Source organism: Perca fluviatilis, chromosome 11 (assembly GCF_010015445.1).
Source record: "Perca fluviatilis chromosome 11, GENO_Pfluv_1.0, whole genome shotgun sequence".
Lineage (NCBI taxonomy): Eukaryota > Metazoa > Chordata > Actinopteri > Perciformes > Percidae > Perca > Perca fluviatilis.
The window spans coordinates 36,524,140-36,545,591 of record NC_053122.1 but is presented as its reverse complement, the minus strand read 5'-3'; the positions used below and the strand labels follow the sequence as shown (position 1 = coordinate 36,545,591).

The following is a 21,452-nucleotide window of genomic DNA, read 5'->3' as shown; positions in this document are numbered from 1 at the left end:
ACCATCATTTCCTCGAGTGTTGATAGGCTAGGAATGGACAAGGACTGATTTTGTTGAGTTCTAATAAAATCTCTCTGTAAATATCTAAAGAACTGGCTGTGGGCTATGTCGTGCTTGACAACAATTTAAAATGTTAATTCTTTCGGATGTTTCAAACCAAATGTTGTAACAGCGGCCATGTTGTGTATTGTTTAGGGTCCTCGTCACCACCAGACAAATCGGCATTGCAAATTGAACATGTAGCTGGACTTGAATCGCCTTCTTTTGACTGAAAGTACTGCCAAACAACACTTTTTCTGCTCACAAGTTCCATTTTCACTTTCTCACAGCCTACTGCCGTTGCTAGGTTGCTACTGCATTCGGTCTAGCTCCAACTACGTCATTACGTCGACCACGTAACTCTACAAAGAGTAGTGAAGTAACAAGATAGTTCAGTCCAAGATGGCAGAGCTGCAGCTCTGTCATGGGTGCGTTTGTTTGCAATGGAACGTTCTATTGAGTTTCGCCTCTTGTTACTTCTATACTCTTTGGCAAGAGCAGAAACTCAACACAAAGTTTGTGTTTCGCCTCTCGTTACTTCTCTTTGGTACCGTTCGGTTCGGTCGAAAAAAATTCTAACGTTCGGCAGTACCCGAACTCCGTCAAAAAGCCCAAAGTTCTGCCGAATTCCGAACCGAACTCTGGGTTCGGTGAATCCCTAACTTTGAGACCTGTTGCCACACACTAATCATATTTTTAGCCATAGGATTCTTGGTGTTATTTTTGAGTTTCTTAAAATTAGCTGAGTATAGGTAAATGGGCAAAGGCAGCTTCAGTGTATCACCTTCCATTTCTCTCCACAGTGGCACATTCTCCTCAGAGTAGTAGAACATCAGTGTTCTCAGTTACATTGCCTAGTAGTACCATAGTGGGTTTGGGCATTTAAGCCCTCCTCTATCATAAGGCAAGTACAACAATGATAGGCGCAGCCTGGGGCGTCTATTGTTCCATAGAAACTTGATGAAAAGTGTCTTCAGCTGAGAAAATAAATTGCTTGGTGGTGGCAGAGGTACATTTTGGAAGTACATTCATTTTGAGAGTATTTATTTTCCCCATTAACGACATTGGTAAAGCAGCCCATCTATCTAAAGAATTTGCATAATTTTTGCAGAATATTGCATAACTGGTCTATAGTTAGTTTCTATGATATTGTTAAGCAATGGAACAATTTGAATGCCTAAATAAGAGAAGGAATTGACTACCTTAAATTGTGCAACTACATAAGTTGGATTTTCCCTGTCTACTTGGTTTAATAACATAATGGATGTTTTAGACTTATAACCTGAAATCTTACCGAACTTCCTAATCAAGCTAAGTCTAGAAGGGCCGTTATGGATTTGTTGGTAGTTTTGAGAAAAACAATTATGTCATCTGCATATAAAGGTAAAACGGTGCTCCGTTTGTCCTATGGTTATTCCAGAAATGCTATCGTGTGACCTCACTGCAATTGCCAAAGGTTTGATTGCCATAATGAACAACAATGGAGAAAAAGGGTCCCCTTGTCTACACCCTCAATTTATTTTTTATAGTTTTTGAGATATTACTGTTAGTCAAAATAGAGTAATCTTATCCAATTACAAAAATTCTCTCCCAAACCCAAGTGTGCCAGAATCTCAAACAAATAAGACCATTCCACTCTGTCAAACGCTTTTTCAGCGTCAATTGACAGTAAAGCAGTGTCTGAGTCCCCCTTTTGATGATAAAGAATGTTCAAAATCCTTCTGACATTATGGAAGCCTTGTCTGCCACGAATAAACCCATTCTGACCCCCCCCAATTATCTGTTATTATTTCTTCGATTCTTTTTGCTAAAATCTTACAAAGTATTTTAAAATCTGCGTTTAGCAGACTGATAGGTCTCCAGTTTTCACATTTATTATTTGGTTTACCTGCCTTCGGGGGCAGAGTAATTAATGCTCCTCTTTGGCAAGGTACCATTTTGGAAGGACTCTGTAAACATTTCTAAAATTGGAGTTAGCAATTTATTTTTTATAGATTTCAATTGGAAAGCCATCAGGTCCGGGAGTTTTTCCTGCTTTAATACTATCAATTGCAGCTGATAATTCCTCTACTGTAATATCTTTCTCCAAATTAGTCCTAAGGTTTTCTGGTATATTGGGTAATTTTCATTAATCATTTCTGAACTATAAAGACCCTCATAAAATTTCCTGAAGGTTTCATTTATTTCTGTTGGATCTACAATGGTTTCTCCTTGATCACTCTCCAGTGAGAATATAGCTCTTTTGCTCTGTAGCTGCTTGAGACGCCATGCAAGAACTTTCCCAGGTTTTTCACCCTGATCATAAGACTGCTTAAGTCGCAATATAATTTTTGATGCAGATAATTAATTGTATTGTGCTGTAAGCAGCAATAGATTTTGATGAGATTCTGTTGACCCTGTTCGATAATACTCATTTTCTATTTGCTTTATTTTCGTCTCTAAGTTTTTTGCCTTTTGAAAAGTCAATGTTGCTTTAGAGTTTGTGATGCGGATTATTTGGCCTCTAATATAAGCCTTAAAGGCCTCCCATCTCACGCTTGCTGAAGTTTCTGTTGTATTAGTTTCAAAATAGAAACTGATTTGTTCATCCAGAAAAGAGACAAAGCCAGGGTCGGCCAGCCATTTTTGTTCGCAACGCCAAATCTTAGCGTCTTTCACTAGCTTTGAGTCCTGATATACCAATGAGTTGGGAGCATGGTCTGAAATTAGGATAGCAGCGTAAGAGCATTCCTTGACTTTGTGCCTTAGCTCTGCAGATATAAAAAATAAGTAAATTCTTGAATAGGACTTGTGTACACCGGAGTAACACGAAAACTTTAAATCTTCAGGGTTTTCTTCCCTCCAGATATCTATTAACTTCAATTATTTCATGAAGTGATGTATAATTACACTACTATGAATGTGAGAATCTACGGCTCCAGAGCTCCTATCCTTCGCTGGATCTAATGCAAATGAAATGAAATGAAAAATCGCCCGCCACCACATATTTACCAGCAAGAGTGGACAAAATATGGAATACGTTTTGAAAAAAGTTGGGGTCATCTGTATTTGGTGCCTAGATGTTCGCCAAGATAATTTGTTCTTTTAGTAAATGTCCTTGAATGATAAGGTATCGTCCAAATTTGTCTTTGATAACCTTAATCACATGGAGTGGTATTGACTCGTGCACCAGAGCAGTGACACCTCTAGCTTGAGAGTTAAACGATGCAGAAAAGACCTTGTCTCCACCTCCTCCTAATTTTCAGATCCTCATTGTACATCAGCTGTGTTTCCTGAAGAAACACAATATTAGAGTGCATTGATTTTATCCTGTCCATGACTTGTTTGACTTTCTTAACTTTTCGTAACCCCCTGCAGTTCCATGATGCGATTTTAATTTTTTATCTCACTAGACATTTTGTATAGCTTGTATAGTTATACTCCCCAAAAATGTTAAGGTGTTTGTAAAAAGTAAAAAATGGAACAAACAAAAGAAAAACATAAATAGTACTACTGATGAACACTATACCCAAACCAACACCCATATCCAGGACACTTAGCCTGAATTTCTTTCCAATGTAATCTTAAAACTTCCAGATAGCTGTTAACTGTTCCACCCCAAGGGTAAGACAGTATCACTGAGCTAACAAAAAACAACTAATTATAACACAAACCTTACACTCCCATGCTACCATATCATCATCATATCATCATATTCTTTATTCAGGACACACACAAATGGTCCATAGCACAATACAAAAACATAGCAAAATACAAACAGATACAAGATAAAACACATACAATAAGAAATGTCTACAACAGTCAAAATTCCACAATACACAAAAAAGTGTTCAGATATTAGCATATAGATTAAAACGCCAGTGGTTCCACAATCTTGAAGTGAACCTAACTGCACTCAATGCAGGGTTCACTAGTGTTGCAATGATGCTGTTGTATGACTCTGTTAGTCTACACATACATCTGTACATGAGATTCCTGAGTACAGCAGGACAGGTGAATACATTGACACTTACAAACATTTGGCTTGCACTGCTCCATCGTGGCATTTTAAGCAGCAGCCTCATGCCATCATTATATGCCACATTGAGTTTCTGCATACTGCTTTTTTTATAGCGCCGCCACAAATGGGCAGTATACATTGGAGTACAAAAAGCTTTAAAAAGCGTGGTCTTCACAGACAGTGAACACATGCTAAATTTGCGATTCAGCATATTAGCTTAATTAAACCTTAAACATTTTTCTTTCATAAGCACCCTCATTTTACTATGAACTAAATCAAATTTCACTCTCTGAAGTCACTATATTGTTCCAGGAGAATCTTAACAGAAATTAAGAAGTGAGGTAATATAACCCCAATTACTTTAAAGTTAACAAAGTGACAGTTGTCAAAGATACTTCTGCCTCTTAACTCTTGTTTATAAAGAGAGAATGATAAAAAAAAGGGAATACCTAAAGAGCTTAGTCTTGGAGTGAGTAGAGAATGGAGAGTAACATAGCTTTAACAGTTACTATAAGCTCTGAGTATAAGCCTTGAACATACTGTAATAAACAGTGTTGGGGAAGTTACTTAAAAAATGTAATACATTATGGATTACTAGTTACTGTCATCTGAGAGTAATTAGTTATATTACAATATTACTGTCTCTGAATTGTAATGCGTTACACTACTTTTGCATTACTTTTGAGTTACTTTTACCAAAATATCCACGGAAGTATGACTTGGCATTCTAAAATGCTAAAATTTAGTTTACTGCAACTCATTATATATCCAGTCAAGGACAATATGGTAATAGCATAATGACTGTGTAGGCCCCTAAGGCTACTAACAACTTAATATAATAGACACAGTGAAGGCCCAATACAAAAAGTAACAATCACTGTCAGAATTACAAAAGCAGGCAAAGAATAAAATCTGGTACATTCTGATAGATTTACTGTTCATATTTAAAGCATAGGCCTATGCATATGAATCACAATAGAGCTGGAGCCCACTATTATGCAACCTATAGTCTAATGATGATAAGATGCACAATCTCTTATTCTTTTCGTTTTTTAAATTCTTTTATTCTCTTTTAATTCAAGTTCACAGCACAAAGCTGGCACGCATTGGATGACATAGCTTATGCTTTATAAAGAATCAAAAAGTGCTCCTGGAGAATTAGGCCTCCTGGAAATACGACTCAGTAATTTCAGTCCAACTTCACAAAAATTAACAAGTGGACTAAACAAAGCCTATAATTGATTAAAAAAAAAAAAAAAAACACAGTTAAAACAGAAATCCTGCTATTTGCCAAACATTGGCTAAAACATAGGATACCAAATAAAGGTTGGGAAAATTTTAATCACTTATAACTAGACATGTTAACGGCTCTGTGGGGCTGGCCATATTTTTCAAGAATACCAAAAATAAAGTCAAAGTGCTTGGGCCTATAAGACCTCATGTGAAAATACAATTTCAGTCCAACTTAACAAAAATGTAAGCTTGGCTATATTGAACCAACCCACAAAGAAAATTGAAAGTAAAACAATAAAGTATAAACAGGAAACCTGTTACTCCACAACAGAGATAACTGCAGCCAAACCAGGCTGGTAAAATAAATAGAACTATGAAGACACTTATGGCCTACTTACAGTTGTGTGTTGGGGGGGGAGGCTAGCCTATTTGACTACCCAGTTGACCGAAATATCTGTTGAAGCGCATCAGGAGAAGGCGCTGAAAGCGTCCATCACCAAGACGGTTGCGTTTTGGGGTGAGCAAAAAAGTATTTCTGCTGGTGCACTGGATGGTGTTGGGGCGTTTATAGCGAAGTGCAATTTTTTTAATTCTTGGAAACTGGTGCAGACTTTCCATCACAGGGGCAGAGCTTAAATAAGACATTACCTCTGTTTCCACTGACATGGGTGCATCAGCCGTGGCATTGGGCTGTGCATCAAAGGAAAAAAAGTTCTCCTCGCTGGAGGCAACAGCAGCAGGTTGAGGGACATCAGGTATCAGGGCTGCAGGCTCTACTGTTGTTAGGGAGCGGCACTCTGTCGTGAGGAGGAACTTGATGTGGTCTCTTCTGGCTTCTTCTTTTATCCAGCGTAGCTTGAACTTGGGCAGTGAGACGGTAGCCAGTAGTGCATCCTTGGAGTCAATTGTTGCTGCAAATCGAGTTTTAATTGCTCCCACAATAACCTCAGGCAGCCCAGTGGTCATTTGCGTTAAGCCATTTTTCGCTGCTAAGGTTTTGGCCATTAGAACTTCTAGGGTTGGTTGAAGCGTTCCATAGAAACAAGTGTCCTCACCCTGTAGGATGTCCAGTGCGACTGTGAAAGGCTTCATAATGGAACAGTATTCCTTGAGAAACTGGTATTCCCTGTCATTCATACATTTAATCTAAAGCTGTGTGCAAAGTTTATGTCAGATAGGGGCATTTCTGTAATCCGAGCATAGGCATCATAGAATGAGTTCCACCGTGTTACTGTGGGGACAATCAACTTTCTATCACTAACCTCTTCAAGGCACTCGGCTGCGACTGTGGAGCGGCTGGCCTTTGTCCATAGCGCTGAACATTTGGCTGTGGCACTGTCGTGGAAGTTTCCTTTGCAGCAAGGGGGGAAATTTCAGAGTTTAGGAAATTGAAACAAATAAGACAGACTGAGACTAAACACCAAGTTGGGTTTTTGGATTTTATTAAAAAAGATATATTTGCAAATATAGGAGCAACATGATTTCACAAAAGGCCGCAGCCCAGTGTGGAGTCAGTTTCTCCAATGAGTGAACAGAACACCAGGCTTATATGCATCTTCAGAGTGACAGCACACACGCACTTAGATTATTATGACGCTACAGTTCTTACAGGCAATCTGATACACATGAAGACAATCAGAGAAATACAAGAAACATCTTGGAGCCATTTCGCCTCCTCCTCCCGGTACGACTTTCACCCCCCAGTTACATCTTAACTGGCATGGGAAAACTAGAGAGTTTTAGGGCGACCTTGTAGCCCCTATCTGTTCAGGCAAAAGTGCTTACATTATGTTCAGACTGGATGTCTCACAAGGTTAGAATCTGCATGTGGGAATGAGAAAACTCTTTCAGCATTTGTGAGAGAATTAAAGTAGAAATAAAACATAAAAATACAAGGAATTATGCTTAAGTGTAATTTTTGCCATTACAGCCCTACGATACACAGCCCTCGATTCTGGATTAGATGCTAGCCATTCATCAACCTCATTGTTGGCAATTGGATTAAGTGTATGGGCTGCGCATCTATTGTGGGGAGGCAGTACACATAGCCCATACTCGGGATCATCATCATCGGTGGTAAACGCACTGTGAAGGTCTGTAAAGTCCACTTCGCCATCGCCCTCCACCTCATCTTCCTCCTCAGTCTCAATATGCTGATGCTCCTTGAACGCCTTCACAAAGTTACTCCCGTTGTCCGTCACACGTGCAGTGACTTTATCGTAGGTCAGCCCGTACTGAGAAAAAATGTCCTCTAGTTCTGTTGCAATTGCGTCCTATGTATGTCGACCCCTGAATCTTCTACAAGCTATTGCAGCCTTCTTTCGTTTCAAGGTATCTGCATCGATCCAGTGCACAGTCACCCCCATGAAACTTTTGTTATTTGCACTCCACATGTCTGCTGTTGTTGATACATACTGCTGAGCTTCAATAACTTTCTTCAGCTCCTTTTCCATGAGATCATATGCCTTATCCAACTCTTTGGCGAATGTCTTTGTCTGGCAGTACATGCTGGAATTAAGAAAATCGCTAATATTTGGATACAGGTAAATACATTAATGTTTTTAATGTTGCTGTTTGTAACAACACGGGACATTAAATAACATTGGCATGGCTCGCTTACCTTGTCATTGCTAGTGTTGACGGGGATTTTGCTCACAAGCTTTCTAAAAGCCGGCGATTCTGTTGATAGAGGCAGCATGTCTTCAACACTATACTCTGCCACGAGTCTCTTCACCTCTCGGGGTTCAAGCAGCATGGCAGTCCGAGAGAAACTTAATTTCTGTTGCTTTATATTCCCCGCACTCTCATCCTTGGAATTCTTTCTCTTCTCTACGCCTGCAGCTCTCTCGGTTAGCTTAGTGTTAGCGTGGCACCGGTCCAGGTGTTTCTTCTAGTTACTTGTGCTATTTCTCGACGTAGAGAGGTCCTTTGGTGTTGCACATAGATTGCACTTGACTATAACGTTCTTATCCTTGTCTCTAATGAACTGAAAATAATGGGAAAACTTCATTATCAGCGTTCGGGGTGAAGGGGTTGTTGTGTGCTCTTGGCCCGATTCTGTGAGCCCTCTCCACCGTTAGTTTTGTGCGCCCCAGCGGCAGTTCCAGTGCGTCCGGTAGGCAATTCTCCAAAAAGGCATACGCCTCTTCACCCTCCGCTCCCTCCGGTAAATTGACAAGCCTCAAATTGGAGCGCCTTGATCTAGTCTCCAGGTCCAGTAGTTTTCCCTCCAAGTCCTTATTTTAGTTTTCTAAGACTTGTACTTTAGTTTGGAACGAGGCGACGTTATCTTCAGTTGTCGAAATCTGATGTCTTTCCTGACACTTTCGATAGCGGACAATATGCCATCAAACCTGGTGGAAAACTCTGTGTTCATGTCGTTAATAGCACTCCCGCCGCCGTATCATTGCTTCTATTTAATTTATCTCTTTTCGATTTATCCTCCGGAGTCGAGCTAGCATTAGCCTCGTCGGAGTCCATGGCTTTGAAGTAAGCTAAGGATTTCTTGCTAGTGCTGGACCTCGTAAAGTCCGATAATTTAGCTTGAAGAATTTTATTTCGCCCTTGACTGACTTTTTCGTCGGCATTACCCTAAGCTTATCTATCGAAATGGAGGTATTTCACCAGCTCAAGTACAATATTCAAGTAGGATTTAGCCAACAGAGTAGCAGAGCAGGTTAACGCGCGTTCACTCAGCTCACCGCCATACCGGAAGTTGTGTATATCATATTTAATCATAAGTATAACATTACTGGTGAAGTGGTACTGAACCTATAATCTATTTAATTTAGGTGCAATCAGAATCAGAAAACAGAATCAGAAAGGGCTTTATTACGGTGGCCGACAGGGGCAAACACCCTGCGACTTCAGAAAACACACGCAAATAGACAAAACACAAGCAAATTAAGAAAACAACTTCATTAATTTGACAACACATATGTAGCATTCAGCAAACGCACTGCAAATACACACAACACAACCAAATACACAAACGCGATGCAAATAAAAAACGATGCAAAAAGACAAGCGCACAAACCCCCCAAAAAAATGCAACAAAAAAAACTAATATATTAGTAATATACAGTCTATGCTCCCGTCTCATGCTCTCCCGGCTGGTGCCGTGCCCGAAGCACCAGCTCGTGTCTGGTCGGCTCTTCTTCCTTTGGTGTTTTGGATGTTTGTGAACTAAACAGTACGGCAATCATGCTAATGAATACAATCACTTTTTCAGCAGATGTCTTACTTACAACACGATGGAGCAAGCAAAGCAGTTTTGTGTTTATGTGCGGGCGGGATTTATTCTATTGATTCAGTTTGATAAATCCCACGGTAAATTGGCTGGTTTACTATTACAGGGAGGGACTATAAATCCTGTTTTTTTTGTATTTCAAGAGCGAATTGCTCCACTATATGAATACAGATTGATCACTTATTTTGTTTGTATAATCACAATATTACATTTGAGGAGGCCTACACTTCAGTGATGGGCCTTCGGACCTGGAAATTAAACCCTGCATAGGCGCCGATACTGTGGGTGCTCCGGAGCTCGAGCACCCACGTGTGCCAGACAGCCAGTTCATTTTTACATTCATTTAAAATTAAACATTGCAGGTGGTGCTAAGTGGAGCGTCTGTCATAGTGTGATTGGTTATGTCAGTGGCATTGATTTATAATTTCCCATGAAGCTGATCGCGTGTCAGTTAAACGTTTCATCTCCAATCCTATCTGTATATGTGAGAAGTGGCGCTGTCCGGAGTTGAAAGATATCCTACTTTACGGCTTTATTATGGCGTTTGTGTTCGTGTCGGCCGCTGTCCCTTTCCTGAGGTTCTGAAATGCAAACATTTTGACTACTTTTTTTTCTAAAGGGTGTGCGCGTGTGAGCACCCACGGAGGAAAACATAAATCGGCGCCTATGCTCTCATGTAATATGGCTTAAATAAAGGTCAACGTTAAATGCTGATGCAGTTTTAAATGTTTTATTACCACGAGTTTACAGACGTCTCTGCTGATTGAGTATCACATAGGACCTGAGCTGAGACACACCCACCAAACGAGAGAAAACATATCTCAAACACAGATCTTAATATTTACAGTCTATGATCTCACCGTTGCACACCATTTTGAGATTGAACCTCTTTGGTTGTGTTGTGTGTATTTGCAGTGCGTTTGCTGAATGCTGCATATGTGTTGTCAAATTAATGAAGTTGTTTTCTTAATTTGCTTGTGTTTTGTCTATTTGCGTGTGTTTTCTGAAGTCGCAGGGCGTTTGTACGTTTACGTTGTACGCCAAGTACGTTTTTTGCCCATACAAGGAATTTGTCATGGTGTTGTTGGTGTATGTCACACATTCTCAAATATAAGAAGGATAAACGAATACAAACAATATAAGTATAAACATATACACACAGTATGTATTAATAACGATAAAATAAATACTAAAATAAGTTAAACAGTAGTAAAAAGGAATGCTACAGCAGAGTAGGTACAGTGGCATGAGGAGCCACTGAGGAGGGAGGTGTCGTCCGCGAACTTCAGAAGCTTGACAGACTGGCATACTAACCCCATTCTGAGGCTGCAGCACCATCATTAACAGAATTATAATTCATAATCTTTTATTTCAAAGGTTCTACATCATTCACCTGCAATAATGTACTCATTTTTAATGGCTCTTACTGGTTTGTTTCCAGGGAACACTACAAAAACGTTTAAAAAACGTTTCAGAGCGAGTCACACTTTTCTGACAGCTCTGCATACAGTGGCTTTACTAATATGCTCGCATCACCAATGTTGTAAGAAAACTGCCGTTTGCAAAAAAATGTAATGTGACAGAAATAATCTGCTGGGATGTAGAGCCTGTCCACGATGGGTGACGTTAGTGATATGAGGACGGATAAGGTTATGTAGGATACATAACTGGTAGACTGGGAAGAAAACCGTCACCGCTCAAATAGGAAGTTATCTGGAAATGAAAATGCATCTATAGTCGGGCCCTCATTATCATCTCTTGACGTGTGTTTAACTCCCTGCGAAGTAATACAGCTTCTTCATCAACGAGATCGTCGACTAAAGGAAATGCCATGTCTTGAGAAAAGAAACATTTTATAATGTTTTATAATATAAACATGGTTAATAAACCAACCCTGTTTTTTTTATTCATGCAGATAACAAACTGCGCTAAAATGCTCCTGATACAGACTGAATGAATGAATGAGGAAATGAAAGAGTGCTGTGTCAGAGGGAGGAGACTGAGAGAAGAAAACCTGCTCCCAACCAGGTTAGGGTCACAGCCTCAGTTACCATAGTAACTGACTCTGAGGTTAAGGTACCTGTCTTTCTGAAACAGAAAACCCAGAGTTACCCTCATCTCAGTGTTAACTAACTCAGAGTTTTCACAAAACCTGCTTTCTGAAGTGGACCCCTGATCCTAACCCTCATGTTGTCCTTTCTTGTTTTGAAAGTTTTTTTTTTGATTTATGGGATGTCGAAATAAGCACCGAAAATGTAAAAAAAAATGTGAAAACGTTTCAAAACATTGAAAAAGTGACAAAACGTTGGGGAAAAAAAGCAACAAAACGTCAGATATAGGGCTATCAATTTTGAAAAGGGACCCAACCATTTAGAGAAAATAAAAAAAAGTCAAGAACACAGGAGAGAAAATAATTCAGATCACTTGCCTCTCAGGGGTTCTGTATTTTTGTCATTATAGTTCCCGTTTCTATCCTGTTTTGTTAGTGACAAATTAAGACATCACCTATTGTCTCTCTTTCTGTGGCCTCTAGGGACTGCTTTTGGCTCTGTCTGCTGAACAGTGGGACCAGTTTTGTTGCTGGATTTGTCGTCTTCTCTGTACTTGGATTCATGGCTCAGAAACAAGGTGTTAGTGTTGACACTGTGGCTGAGTCAGGTATAACTCTTTAAAAAAGCAAGTCTTTGAAAAAAAAAATATACTGTATGTATCAGTATTGACTCTCTCCATGTTAATTTCCAATACACAGGTCCAGGTTTGGCCTTCATTGCTTACCCTCAGGCAACAGCTCTGATGCCTTTTCCACAGTTCTGGACTGTCTGCTTCTTCCTGATGCTCATTCTGCTGACTGTCGACACGCATGTAAGATTGTTGCACCAAGTGCCACAATCCAGCTCATAGGCTGCAACAGAGTTGGTAGAAAGGGATGAGGTTTAGGCGTAAAATAAACATTTATTTACAGAAACCAGAAAAAATGTGGGAGTCAGCAATCAGTCATGTATGTGTGTATTGCTGTGTGGAAATGTCTGTAATAAGCAAGACAAAAAAAGACATCTCCAATGTGGAAGGGGAGAGCACTGTGGAAATGTGGTGAGCTTTCGTTTTCTAACCACACCACGTTAGTCCAGATGTGGCTCTCATTTCCTTGAAATTACATCCCTGTTTCCTTCACTTGCTTCCCTTCCTCATGTCTGAAGCGTGATTTATGCCTCTGCGTAAAATCTACGCTGTGGTAAGCGGAGACACAGACCTACGCCGGACCCTACACCGTAGCCTGACGTTAGGATTGGGTCCCGCCGGGTCCCGCGGGACCAAACGCAAATCTCATGGGAGTGGGCGGTTTAAACTTTACTGCGGGCGGGAGCGGGCGGCTAAAAAAAAAACACAGCGGGATCGGGATGTAGCCTGGAACCCTCCCCACGCCAGCAGACACCATAGATACATATATACTGACCGAGTATATACTGTATATCTATGAGCAGACACCAGCAGCGTGTCTGAGGCTCCCAGGACGGGGGAGCTCTGAGGCTCCGTCCACCGTCTGCCCCCCCCATCCTCTGCTCCTTTCTCCCTCTCTCACAGCAGCAAGCACCTGCATCGTCTCCCTATTAGCCTATAAAATTATGTGTTTTCTCATGCGGGACGGTAGAAGACACAAAATCAATGCATCTGTATTATTGTGCGGGCATAAATTCTCCGAGTTTTGCGGGTGCGGGTGGGAGTGTAACACACACGTTGCGGGTGCAGGCGGTAATGGTCAGAAATTCAGCGGGAGCGGGATGAAGAAAACAGTCCCGCGCAGGGATCTAACGTGCACCTCCGGGAAAATGTAAGTACACGTAGCGGCAACGCATCTCGCTCGGCCGTGGCTTGGTAGCGTTGCATCCCCCCCGACTCATTTCCTGGTTCTCCTTCTCCATAAACAACATGAAATCAAGGAGAGGGTTAACTTTTCCTGCTCCAGATTTCCCACCGTGGTCAGAAAGAACAGGAGGAGACACTTGTTTCTCTCACTAGGACTCTAGAGTCGCTCCGAAGCTAATCGCCGTCACTCTCTCACTTCTCACTTGCTCTACCACATACTCCAGTCCCCACACCAGTGTTGGGAGTAATGCCTTATAAAATTAACGTAATTACAGTAATTTATTCCTTTTTGCAGTAACGCAGTAATATAACGCATTACTAATTACATTTTGGTAATATATACTTGTTATAAGCATTGTAACGCAAGTTACAATGTCTTTTAGTGACGTATTGTTTTTTTTAAGAATTTACCAACACAGGTAAAAATGGTTTCGACCATTGTCTTTTACTGTGACCATTTACTGTTCAATATGTTGCAGTTTTACAAATAAGAAAGTGAGTAACTTAATCTTGACGGACATGTTGCATCTAGTATCTCAAGTGAGATTCAGCCACAGCCCCTCTGCCTGGAGCCAGATCCTGCAAGACCTAGAGCAGTCAGCAAAACAGGCACACCCAGTGGAGCAGATGTGTAAAAAAAATTTAGAGTGGTGGTCTCTATAGGCCAGAGGAACACTACCCGAGCCAACATAGACTTCAAAATGTTGCCAATATTTGTTCTTTAAAGACATAATTTCCCTTTATCAACCTCTCCACTCCATCCTGTCACCCAGTCTCACCTCAACAACCTTTGCAGGATGGTGGCCCAGTGGTTAGCACTGTTGCCTTGCAGAAACAAGGTTTGGGGTTCGAATCCAGGATCCAGGTCGTTCTGGGCTTTTCAGTGTGGAGTTTGTATGGTCTCCCCATGTTTGCGTGGGTTTCCTCTGGGTTCTCTGGTGGCAAAAAAAACATGTACTAGTTTCTCCAGTCAGTGCCCTTGATCAAGGCACTGGCTCAGATCTGGAGTTGGTCCCCGGGAGCCCCACTGCTCCCTCACTACATGTATATGACAATAAAGTAGCTTTAACTTTTGATCCTCAGAGCAAATTAAGAGGGTTATTGAAACAGGAAGAGCAGGAGGATAAGCCACAGAAAGCAACTTGGGTACAGTGAGATCTTTTACCGTATTAGTGAGATGTTTTTGTATGTACAGTTTGTACCCAGCATTACCCCTCCTGACCCAAAATACTCTTAACTCTTGTGTTGACTTCGGGTCACATTGACCCATTTTAAATTTTTGTTTCAGATCAGAAAATATGGGACGTAGAAATAATGTGTAGAAGAAAAATTTAACAATTTAAAACGTTGGAAAAAGCAAAAAAAAGGCGTCAAAAACGTCGAAAAAAAAGTGCCAGTGTCCAACCAAGTGATCTGCAGCTAGAAAACACAATCTTTAAAATGCCTTGCCTTTTCAGAATTAGTACCAAAAGCAGAATGAACTGGAATTACCCATGCACACAGACAAAAGTAGCACCCTGAAGGTATACAACGGTGCGTTATCAGGGAAAGCTTGTGTTATATGGATGAAACAACTGTGTTGCTGTCATTACATTGAAGTCATCATGGGGGAGACAGAAACTACGCACAATAGCTTTAAGTTAACTTTAAGCAGCCCGGTTCAATGTGAAAAAACAACGGCAGAGGCAAACAGATGTAACTAAACATGCTTGCTGTCTGGGAGTTCCAGGTGAACTCATGGACATTACCATATGCTAGCTATGTGCTGATGCCAGGTTCCAGAGCAGCAGGCTTTGGGTCCAGGAGACTGAAAATCACGCTCTCCTTGCCTCCTCCACTCAACACCAAAACAGTGACAAAAAGACAAAAAAAAAACTGACACTGAACAAAGAGTGACATGACACTGTCCCAACTCCTGGATGTTCCCCTATGACAACTGCCCTAGCCATGTTCCCTCCTAAGGCTAACAGGGTCAGAACAGCAGCAGTTTCCTAGCCGTGTATACAGGAAAACTCGACTGTGGGCTAGAGAAAACACAGCAAACACAGCTCGGCGACACAAAGGCATCCCTCAGAACAAATCAGCTCAACTGCAACCCAAACAGCCTGCTTAAAAACATACCAGAGATACCAGAGCAAAAGCAGAGACCAAAGTAGAGCACATGTGGAACGTGGAAGTCAGTAATCAGTCATGTATGCGTGCATTGGTGGGTGGAATTGTCTGTAATAAGCAAAACCGGCATACCTAGTGGAGCGAGGGGTCGGCACACTCACAAGTAGACAAAGAAATCATACAACTTCAGCATCACAAGAATTAGAGGAGGGTGACTAGGCAAGGTGTGACTTTTTTTTTCTTTTTTTTCCTTGAGACCGCGAGAGTGGGATAGGGTTTTTGTTCTTGTTCAATTGTATTTGTCTGTTCTGATCTAAAAAAAAAAAAGAAATCATACAACTTGCTCCTTTCTTTTTGCCCACAGTTTGTGACAGTAGAGTGTGTTATCACCTCTGTAAGCGACTTGTTTCCGAAGCTGTTACGTGCATCACTGAAGCACGAGATCTTTGTCCTTGTCATCTGTTCGTCCTTCTTCCTCATGCACCTGACCCTGGTGACTGAGGTAAACAAAATGTTGACGTAAAAGCACATTTATGAAGCATATTTACACATAAAATCATAGTGATGTTTTGAAAAATGTAAACTGTCTCTTTCCTCTAGGGGGGAATTTACATATTCCAGCTAATTGATTATTACGGTTGTACCAGAGCCTGTCACTATTTTATGGCTGTATGTCAATGCCTGGCTTTGGGATGGATTTATGGTAAGTAAAAAATCACTTACTAATTATCTTAATTAATTATGCCATTTTGATTATGAGGTTTGTCTGTTCATGTGCTTTTATTTTTATGACGGCTTTCTATCCTGTCATCCAGATATTAAAGTTTCTAAGATGAGAAATACAAGCACACAAAGAACTGGGAAAAGCAGTGATATACAATTGTGATAAGTGACATTGTTGGCTAAAGGGAGCATGTATAAAGAAAATAAAATAGGGCCCAGAATGCTTCCTTGAGGAACTCCATAATAAATATCAAGTGTTTACTACCTTCAGTAGGGCTGCTGCAGAGTTATGGGTGGACCAATTTTGTTTAAAGAAAATGTGTTATTCAGATGAACATGTAGTTTGTTAAAAAGAATACTCCAAATGGAGTCAGCAATGTCCAGAACAGACCTTTTTATTCTTGTTAGATTGTTCTTGTTTCCTGGGAAATGCAAAACAAAATGATCAACTTGTCTCAATGACAGTATTTTGCAGTACAATTCAAATGCTTGAACATAATGTGAAAATTAAAATAAAATAAAAATCTTAAATTCCATCAGGTGCTGACCGCATATTTAACATCATTAAGGACATGACAGGACAGAGACCATCAGTTTTCTTCAAACTATGCTGGAATTACATCGTCCCTCTGCTGTCACTGGCAAGTCAGAAATACTTTGTTTGCACCTCACTAGTCGCCAATGATTTCACATATTTTCCTGAAATTTAGCAGTTTCCTCACTAAATCATCTTGAATATGCCTTCCAGTGTCTACACAGTACAGCTGAATTTGATTAATGTTAAGTTTTACAACTAACCTCCGATAGCACTCTAAGCTAATTTTATGCGCTATAGTCATACACTGAATTGCATTCAGTTAGTTATTTATAATTTATGTTGAGTCCACAATTATGCAGTTTCAGAATTTGCCTCTTCTAAAGTATCTCCATTAACTTTCCTTCAGACAGCACCTTTACTGTGTTTTGTGTGTTGAGTGTCCTCACTTTGTTATTCAGTGAATGACACATTGTTGTATTTATATGTCTCTGGACCATAGACTGTTAACATACTGTCTATGCTCTGGACATTGTTTTGTAATGCAAAGTGTTCATTACCAACAGTCTAGTGTGTTCATAGTCCAGCAAAAGTAGACAAGTCTTGCTTTTCTCCAGTTTTCCTGTTTTCTTTCAGCAACAATGCAAAAAAAGAAAAAGTTACATAACTCTCTGCACCTTCCCAGAGTTCCTTTATCCTGTACCTGGTTGATTACCAAAACATAAGGATCAATGACTGGTACGTTTACCCTGACTGGGCATACGCACTAGGATGGGTCATGACCCTCTCCTCTGTTCTCATGGTGCCACTGTGGGCAGCTGGACAGATGTGTTTGACAGCAGGAACCTTCAGACAGGTCAGTGTTCAAAGAACAGTTGTAGATCATGTACAATGTGAGAAAAATACACAGCAAACCAATAATACCATAAAAACCTCAACATAGAGTGCATGACAGCTGGACAGTGACAATGGAAACTGAACCAACCTCTTCTGTAAGGTCTAACACCAGCCTTGGGATGTGACTATACTGTGTGGTGTATCTGTATTTATCTAAATCTCTTGTCCCCAGCACAATAGTGCTCACTTTACTGTACTCAGAGCTGGGCGATATGAAGAAAAAAAAATATCACAATAGATTTGACCAAATACCTCTATTGCTGCAATATTGTAGGTTTGACAGTAGGCATAGGCTGGTATGAGATTCTGACGTTATGATAACCTTCAGTAAAATATCACGGTTTCACGGTATTGCAATTACAGCTATAAATGTATTATTTTTTAAATGTCTGGGCAGAAAACAACAACTTTTTTTCCACTGAACACAATGTATTTTATTTTGAAACACACTGCACACTGGCAGAGAGAGGGATTTCTAAACTGCACTTTCTGTCCTTGACGACGGTTTTGAAACCGTTACTTTTTCAAACCTTGGTCTACCTTGAAACCGGTAACTGGCCCATGCCTAGTTGACAGTTGGTTCTTCCACAAAATATTTACACAATGAAATCTTTGATAAATAATCATCAGTAATGTGGATATATCGACTAAGTGGGTAAAATAATAGAACAGCTGGAACAGTCTGGTAAGTAAAAGAAATTGCATCACTTTACTGGTATGTAGCCTTTAAAACTAGGAAAAGACAACACTTATATTACGAAAACCAACATTTAAAGGTACAATATGTAACTTTTCTGCATTAAAATGTCTAAAAACGACCAAACCTATGTTATATATTTTTTTGAGTTGTGTAATTACACTATCCCAAATGTTTCCATCTAATGGCAAACCCAGAGAAATCTGTTATTTTATTTTCACACACGTCACGTTTCATTTAGTCGCCCGTCAGTGGCGTCATATAACCTTTCACCATAGAGAATATAACCAGGGGTTACTGTCACTTAAGAATGTGGGTTTTTGATGGATGACCTTTTGACCTGTGGGGTCAAGAGGTCACGACCTGTCAGAAATGTGATTGATGCCGTCCAGGTGTGTGTGACTGGACTGTTCCGGAAGCTTCTAGAAGGAAGGCGTGTCCCGGAAATGACGTGTGTTAAGTGATGCAATGATTGAGTCACAGGAAGTAGAAGATGCTTCATTTAAATGATCCAATGAGCGTTAGAGATGAAATATCCGGATGTGTTTGAAATGAGCCAGTGAGAGAAGAGGGGTGTAGCGTTAAATTTTGAGCATAAAAAGGGTTTCTTCCCCGTTTGAAACAGAGAAAGATAGGTTTTTCATTCTACACACAGCATGAATGTAAGTTTGAGTAACACTGATGCGTTTGAAATGAGCCAATACAACTCTCATGCAACTGTGAGAGCAGAACGTGTGTAAGGCAGGGTCTGTAAAATAGGAATGTGTAAGGCTCCTCTTACAACAGGCCAAGGAAGTAGCGTTAATAAGCGTGAATGGGCCTAAGCCCAAAGGTCAATGCATTTCTACCCACACACACACACACACACACCCACACACACACACACACACAGACACAAACAGCCACAGTTCATGTTGTCTGTGCATGCTTAGCTCTAGTCCATATGTCTGGCCCTCCTGCATCCTCCGCTGCTCCGTACTCATCAGGCTGTGCCTGCTTCGTTCTGTCCCGGGGATCGGTGTTCACTCCCCTTTTCCCAACACACCCCTTTTTCCCTCGCCTCTTTTTTGCTATGCCCACAGCAACCCTCTACCGGAAATTGCGTTTACAATTCAAATAAGCGAACCAGTGAGAAGTAAAAAAAAAAAAAAAAAAAGTATAATATTCATCCATACACACACTCCTACAACTTTCCTGTGCTTGTGTGCCATTATACACATGAAACACACACACACAAACAGACACAGTTCATGTTGTCAGTACATGTTGTCATGTTGCATGTGAGCCACTAATGTTCGCACACACATGCATATGAATTTTAATTTGTGAATACAAAACTTATTTTGTATCATTTAAATGTAACCACATTGACTTAAAAGATTGTTTGTGTTTAATGTGGTGAAAGATGCAAACATTAAACATTTTTAAAACTTATGTGATCAGTGTTAAAAAACAAAAAGTATGCTTGTAACATTTTTTGTATTAATACAACAGCTTTTAAAATTATATTTAATTCTCCTCGATATGCCGCAGTAGTTGTAAGAAAAGATTCAACTTGCAACCCTTGCCCCCCAAATATGTTTCTTTGTAAAACGCCAGCGTTAAAAGTAAGTAGTTCTAACTTGAAGTTGCGTTGTAATTCAGAATTAACACATTGTTGCCAAAATGTAAGTCTTACAGGCAAGATATGGTATGTTCAACATGAATTTGTGAATACAAAACTTATTTTGTATCATTTTAATGTAACTAGCATATTTGACTTTAAAAAATGTTGTGTTTAATGTGGTGAAAGATGTCAATTTTTTTTTTTTTACCACGCCCAGAACGCTTCCATACCACACCTCTTTTCCAGAATTTTCCTAACCACACCCACCTTACAATAGTATAAAGACTGAAGCAGACAGCGACAGAACATGCCACAGATGCGTTTGAAATGACGGACTGAGTAAGAATTAAATCACGTATCTTTACACTATTTGGAGCAGTGAGCAGAACGTGTGTAAGGAACCAGAGAGAGAGAGAGAGAGAGAGAGAGAGAGAGAGGGTTTCCCGTTTTACTTTATGAAAGACACACATGTCCAAACAAGCATCCACCGTCTAACAATCTTGAATGTGGCCTCACACAGAGTATCTTACCATGGAAAGTCTTACCCGAAAAAGACTCAGCTACATAGAGGCCAGTAACATGGCCAGAGTGAACTACGTGGCCGATGTTCTGTTGCACCACGAGATGATATCAGGTGAAGAGTTGGAGTACATCCAGGCTATGAGAGGCACTCGGGACAGGGCTAGGGCCTTGATCGACCATGCAAGGAAGAAGGGCAACGGTGTTTGTAAGACGTTTATGGAAACCTGGGAGGACAACGACAACCACAACGTCTTCTGTGGCTCGTCCGCAGCACCCGAGGTGTCCGGAGAGATACTCGCCATCTTGGACGATCTCTGCACTGAGGATTTTGTGGGACTCAAGTATTTCCTGCGCGACATACAAGTGTTTGGTTGAAGCCCCATTGCTCGAGCCGTTATGGATCGTCTGACTCATAGAACCCAGATAGCAGATGCAATCGCCCGGCGCTACAACGATAAAGCCGCGCGGTCTTGATCATCCTGCTGAAGCGCATACACCGTAATGACCTGGTGGAAAGGATCCCTAGCGGCACCCGTGACGGTGGCCAAACGTCAAATCAGCCACGACCCTTTACCTTTGCTGAATATCGCAAAGCTATCCAAGGAAATGCAGCTGATGTCAGGGAGAATGTGTGCCATACACTCGGGGACCTCGACGCTGACACCATGACACGATTCATATGGACCCTGCATCTCCCAAGCAGCAAGTCTGAATGTGTCACGAGTGTCAGTGACCTTGTAAAAGCATCCACAGAGCATGTAAATCATGACCCGTTCATATACGTGGAAACCGTACATGCATCGCTGTGTAAGGTTGGGAGAAATGACTTAGCCCAAAGGTTGGAGATGCACATAGCTAGGCTCGGTGTCTGAACCTCGTGGCCTGCTTCGTTCTGGCCTGGTGTTCACTCCCCTTTTCCCAACACACCCCTTTTTCCCATGCTCCAACACTCTATACCAGAAATAGCGTTTTCAA

At 40.8% G+C, this 21,452-nt stretch overlaps 1 protein-coding gene across 1 annotated transcript in view; it reads left to right on the top strand.

The window, feature by feature from the left end:
* Positions 1 to 21,452, top strand: part of LOC120567636 (sodium- and chloride-dependent GABA transporter 3-like) — a 58,847-nt gene that overhangs the window by 15,056 nt on the left and 22,339 nt on the right. The window contains exons 8-13 of the mRNA XM_039814558.1: positions 12,055 to 12,179; positions 12,271 to 12,383; positions 15,862 to 15,999; positions 16,098 to 16,200; positions 16,761 to 16,861; positions 17,441 to 17,611. Coding sequence (XP_039670492.1) covers positions 12,055 to 12,179; positions 12,271 to 12,383; positions 15,862 to 15,999; positions 16,098 to 16,200; positions 16,761 to 16,861; positions 17,441 to 17,611 — 751 coding nt within the window. The remainder of the gene's footprint in view (positions 1 to 12,054; positions 12,180 to 12,270; positions 12,384 to 15,861; positions 16,000 to 16,097; positions 16,201 to 16,760; positions 16,862 to 17,440; positions 17,612 to 21,452) is intronic.